Here is a 5,830-nt window from a genome sequence, read left to right as displayed (position 1 = left end):
TAGTAACGGAATTGTTCTATGTGTCGTGTAAGTGCATTTTGTGAAAGATTTAGTTACCACAATATTTTCCACCACATGTTGCTAAACCAGTTAGGGATTTGACCACGAATCTTTTTGTTAGAAAGATCCAAGAGTGAAAGATTCTTTACATTTCTCAACAAGTGCGGAAATTCCTTCAGTTCACAAGATGATAAGTGCAAAGCTTTTCGGCTAGGAAAAGTGACTTTACTACCATTGATGATACCAGTCTTCCATATAGAGGATTGTAGGAGAGAACAACAGATTCAAGTGTTTTCATAGTCGTAAAGACTTGTATTCCAGCATTGTCAGTGATGTTGAAGGAATATGGCTTGTGAAATTATTTTCACTAAAATCCAACTCCCTAATTTGTGTAAGGTTGCCAACGGAATCAGGAATGGAACCAGAGAATTGACATCCATAGAGGTCCAAACGATTCAGGGAATTCAAGGTGAGAATTGAATCAGGCAGCTCACCAGAGATGCCTGTTCGTGCAATTCTCAACTCCAACAGAGTGCTGCTCAGGTGGATCTTTGGTAAAACTCCTTTGAGAAGATGATTGTAACCCAATTTTAGCATTTCCAAGTTTGGCACAACGCAAAAGCTCTCTGTGGGAACACCTCGCAGATTAGTATTTATAAGATCAACATACCTTACGGATGAAGACAAATTCATAGGTATCGGAGATGAGATGTTGACATTAGATAGAGAGACTACCTCCAGATTTGTGAAGTTCTGAAGCAGCGTTTCAAATGTTTTCTGATCAAGTTGGATGTCACACTTGTAACAAGAAAGATCAAGTGAAACCAAATTGGAAAGGTATAAGATTTATGATCTTAAACATGTCATGTGAAAAGATAAAATTGAAGAATCATCAATAAAAAGGAAAGAACATTCCTTTTTAAACGAACTAAAATGAAAAATAAGAAAAATAAATTGAAATAGAGGGAGGGGATATTTGTAGAGCATGAAGTTTTACTTTTTTCAATTTTCTGTTCTAGTTATAATCAAAGCTTAGAGTAGATATTTGTAGAGCAAGATGTTTTACTTTTAAGTTCCTTTTTTAGGAGAATTAATAGTGTTCTCACTTACCTTCCAGCGTGTTGCTCAACCACTTGAGTAAATCGCACTCGTCCTGCACACATTTTTTTCCTAGAGGACTTTGCTATAATGCTTTTACCTAACCTTTTGTTGTAATGTTGGATATACATGGCATATTGCTTTCTTTTCCTTATTTTTTAATTTACTGTAATAGGTAAGAACTGATATCATACTTTATACTTATGTATTACCTTTTACGTGATACCATTTTTCAATTAATCTGTTTTGAAAAAGAATAACACCTTACTATATTTGAAATCCTCGAGTCATACTCTTATAGCTGGGGAAATCGCCCGTCGTATTTAAAATCACAAATTTCAAAAGTCTTTCTTTTCTTCTTAAAATCAGACACCTGCCAAACACCGCGACATGAGGGTGGTGTGGTCAATGCACATGTGTTACATTACAGAAAAACAATTTTCATTTGCAGTACTAAACACAAGGGTTTCTTTCCCACTTTGTACAAGATCTGTAATTTAATAGGACATGTAGACTCTAGTTATGCTAAAAGTATGGATTCAGGTAAAATTGAATCCCAAGGTCTCAGATTTAAACCCCAAAATAAAGAAAATCCTGGAAGAGAGCTCTTTGCCCTTATAAAAAGAAAAGAAAAACCTTTCCTTAATCATAATAAAATAGTATGAATTAGTTGTTGAACAATGTGAGACACAACTTTCATCACGAAGTATAAATATATGTAAAAACTTACTAAAATCAAATCTCGGAAGTTGAAACTGAGTTAGAGAACAATCTACGGCTGTTTTATGACTAGAAAGAAGGAGAACCACAAAATTATAGGCCACTTTTTCAGTTTTCAGAACTCTTCTACATCAATTTTCACAAATATAAACTTTCTAATATCAAGTGATTTCAATCATGAACCAAACTCTATATGCTTACTGCTTTGCTTTTCCCCCTATTTTGTTGTATTAATGAGCTATGATGCTCGGACTCTCTTAAAATATAATGATGTCGCACCTGAGTTGGATCCTTAAAAAATGCACTATTTTTGAGGAATCCAACATTAATTAATATAGCTAATGAGTGGTTGTGTAGATCATTTCTGTCAACTTGAAACAGAAACAGACCAGCTTAACTTGAATAACCATTGATACTAAAATAACATACATATAATTATTTTGCTATCAAACATATACATACAACAAACAGAAAATTAAGAAGATAAAAACAGAACCAGAAAAGTTCACTAATGAGTCCACAAAATAAAACAAAGACAAGTTGGCCCTCTCAATTTCCATTAAGTCCGTCGTCTCTGAGCTCTCTTCTTTGGTCTTTTTCTTTTGTGGGGAATGATGCTTTCAAAAAATTCCACGAACCATTTTGGCTTACGAGCTTTAAGCATGAGGCTCCACACAATAGTTCCAACAACGAGTCCAAAACTGTAGCCTATGACTACTGATTCCCAAGTAAATCCACTGAAAAAATATGAATCGCATTCTTCTTCGGACTCCAATGGCTGAGGCACATGCGATGGATCACTTGTTCCACATTTCTTTGATAAAGGAGGACCACATAAATCAAGGTTGCCACCATACGAGTCATTTTCAAATGTGTTGAATTGTAGACCTTGAGGAATTGGTCCGACAAGCACATTCTGAGAGAGGTTTAACATTTCCAGAAATGTTAGCCTTATCAATTCCTGCGGGATCTTTCCAGTGAGCTGATTCCATGATAGATCTAACGCTTCAAGCATTTTCAATTGCCCCATTTCCATTGGAATATCACCTTTGAGATTGTTATGGGATAAATTGAGTAGCCAAAGCGAGCCAAGATCCATTAGTGCTTTCGGAATCACACCTTCAAAATGGTTGACTGAGAGATCAATGGCTGTCATAATTGTGTTGATTCTTTCCAGCTCAATATAATTGCCTTTGATCACCAACCTCACTGAGTCCTCATATATTATGTTCAATTCCGAAAATATATCATGTTTCATATATTTGATCTCTCCTTCATCTGCACCATTCAATCTAGTCATTGCTCTGAAGTTTTCAAAAACTTCTGCAGAGAGTGAGCCACTGAATTCGTTATGAGAAATATCAAATATCCGCAACTTGGGAAAGCAAAACTTAGTTTGGCAAGAACTTATGGGTCCATGGAACTTGTTCGACTTTAATATAAGGACCTCCAGGTGTTGAAGAGTTCCAAGCCAAGCTGGAAATGTGTCAGTTATTGCATTAGTCCCCAAATCAAGAACTTCTAAGCCAGTACAGTTGAGCAGCGACACAGGGACAGGTCCTTCAAAATGATTACCATTCAAGACAATGGTAGTCAATGAAGTGCTTCGACTACATAACGGTGGAAGATTCCCACTGAAATTGTTCTCTCTTAAGTCGAGCACCTTTAGCTCAGCCATGCTACCCAAACAGCTTGGAATTGAGTCATTGAAGTAGTTGTGTGATAAATCCAACATGAGAAGGCTGCTGTTACAAATGGATGAAGGTAGTGGACCCTGAAGGAAATTAAATTTAACATCAAGATATGGTAGGCCATGGTAAGGAAGTTGGTCTATGTGTCCTGTAAGTGAATTATAAGAAAGGTTTAGGCACAACAAGTAGTCCCACTTCATGCCGCTAAACCAATTAGGGACCGGACCATGAATCTTATTGTTAGAAAGATCTAAGATCTGAAGATTCTTTAAATTTCTCAAGAAATGTGGAAAATCTTCCAGTTCACAAGATGATAAGAGCAAAAAGCTTACGCTAGGAAAGGTGATTTTGCTAACATTAATATTGATCCTCCATGATAGAGGATTGTATGAAAGATAAAGTGAATCAAGGCTTTGCATAGTCGCAAAGACTTCTACTCCCGCGTCACCAGTAATGTTATTTGATGAAAGGTCAAGGAAGATTAGGTTAATGAGATTTGCAAGTGATTGAGGAAATGGACCAGTGAGTTGATTATGGCTTAAGTCCAAAAATTCTAATGCTTGGTTTGTTTTGAGCTCATCAGACACTCTACTGAATTGATTATGATGGAGCCCCAAACTAGGAATATTAAAAACCCAAGAGGGTATTGTGCCATTCAGTGAGTTGTGAGACAAATTTAGATTGAATAGCTTTGGAAGCTTGCTGGCATTGCTAGGTAGTGGACCAGATAGAGAATTACTTGACAAGTCTAAGCTTTGAAGATATGTTAAGTTTAAGATTGAAGAGGGAAACGGACCGATGAAGCTGTTATTAGAAAGATACAGTTCAGCTAGCTCTTGGAGGTTAGAGAAAACATTGAGAATTTCGCCTCCAAAGGAGTTGGACGAAAGATCTAAATGTGTGAGCTTCTTCAGTTTAGAGATTGTTGAAGGAATATGGCCCGTGAAATGATTATCACCTAAATCTAACTGCCTAAATTGTGTAAGGTTTCCAATGGAATCAGGAATGCCACCAGAGAAGTCACATCCATGGAGGTTCAAGTGATTCAAGGAATTCAAGGTACCAATCGAATAAGGCAGCTCACCGGAGATGCCTGTGTTTGCAATACTCAACTCCAACAGAGTGTTGCTCGGGTGGAGCTTTGGTAAATCTCCTTTGAGAAGTTTATTGTAATCCAATTTGAGCCTTTCCAAGTTTGGCAGAAGAAAGAAGTTCTCTGTGAGAACGCCTTGCAAATTGGTTGATTGAAGATCCACGTACCTTAAAGAGGAAGACAAATTCATAGGTATCGGAGATGAGATGTTGACAAAAGAGAGAGAAACTACCTCCAGATTTGTGAAGTTTTGAAGCAGTGTTTCAAATGTTTTCTGATCAAGTTCACATCGATTACCAGAAAGATCAAGTGAAACCAAATTAGAGAGGTATGAGATTTCTGTTGGGATGTTATCATCAAAATGAGACTCAGAGAGGTTGAGATTCCTCAAATTCCTCAAGCGTCCAATGTCATTTGGAATTGAAGAATAATTGAAGTTATTTTGAGCAAGGTTTAGTGTCTGAAGATGATAAAGTTGGAAGAGGCTGCTGTTGGGATGAATACTTCCATTAAGCAGACTGCAACTAAGGTCCAGATCGATAACATGACCTGTTAACATGTCACATGTGACTCCATCCCAAGTGCAGCAATCCGTACTCTCATTCCAAGATACTGTTTTTGGGAAACAAGTAAATTCAAAACTAGAGTACTCGTCGGATATAATTTCAAAGGTTTGTTTGAACTGAATCAAAGCAAAAGCTTCACTAGGAGAGCAAAGGTGATGCACAGAGGAAGACGAAAAACTTTGACTTAGCAACACAAAACAAACAAGTGAATAAAAGAAGAAAAGACGTACCATTTTTTTTGGTTTGTTTGTTTCAGCAAATAACACAATGTTCTTACAAAAACAGTTATCATAATACACATCTATATATAGTTATTCGAACTCCTAACTTATGTAAATAATAGTGTTGGAGATTGAAACATGCGTAATGCACACTACTGGGAAAAAAAATATCTACAAAACTAGTGGTCCATGGACAAGGATATCATGTAGTTTTCCACACGACTTTTAGAAGAAGAAAATTAAATTTGGAAGGTTCCATCAAAATTTCGAAACACTGACCATTCAATGGTCCCACTCTATGCATAACGTTAAGGAAATATAAATCAATAACATGAGAAATGGTATCTTATAGTTGTTGGTGACTCGAACCCACAAATTTAAAGTTGGAGGTGGAGGGTGCTACTACCTGAGCCCATGTTTGTAGTGGTGAATTATACATGC

General features: G+C 36.7%; 1 protein-coding gene across 1 annotated transcript; it reads right to left on the bottom strand.

The window, feature by feature from the left end:
• Window positions 1-294: 294 nt before the first annotated feature.
• LOC129871067 (receptor-like protein 6) lies at window positions 295-5,401 on the bottom strand. Its single transcript, XM_055945932.1, has 3 exons — window positions 2,470-5,401; window positions 2,098-2,189; window positions 295-798 (listed from the first exon to the last, which is right to left on the bottom strand). Exons 1-3 carry the CDS (start codon window positions 5,399-5,401, stop codon window positions 295-297), a joined length of 3,528 nt encoding a protein of 1,175 aa, XP_055801907.1.
• Between the last annotated feature and the right edge of the window lie 429 nt (window positions 5,402-5,830).

Source organism: Solanum dulcamara, chromosome 10, assembly GCF_947179165.1.
Source record: "Solanum dulcamara chromosome 10, daSolDulc1.2, whole genome shotgun sequence".
NCBI lineage: Eukaryota > Viridiplantae > Streptophyta > Magnoliopsida > Solanales > Solanaceae > Solanum > Solanum dulcamara.
The sequence above is the reverse complement of the archived record's forward strand: the minus strand, read 5'-3'. Positions and strand labels throughout refer to the sequence as shown.

Bases quoted from the DNA above. Each gene is read 5' to 3' on its own strand.
- LOC129871067 (XM_055945932.1), bottom strand. From the start codon at position 5,401: ATGGTACGTCTTTTCTTCTTTTATTCACTTGTTTGTTTTGTGTTGCTA. The intron at 2,190-2,469 runs GTAAGCCAAAAT...TTCTGTTTCAAG, and splicing joins GAGCCTCATGCTTAAAGCTC to TTGACAGAAATGATCTACAC. The intron at 799-2,097 runs GTGCGACATCAT...TCTTGTTACAAG, and splicing joins TTTTTAAGGATCCAACTCAG to TGTGACATCCAACTTGATCA.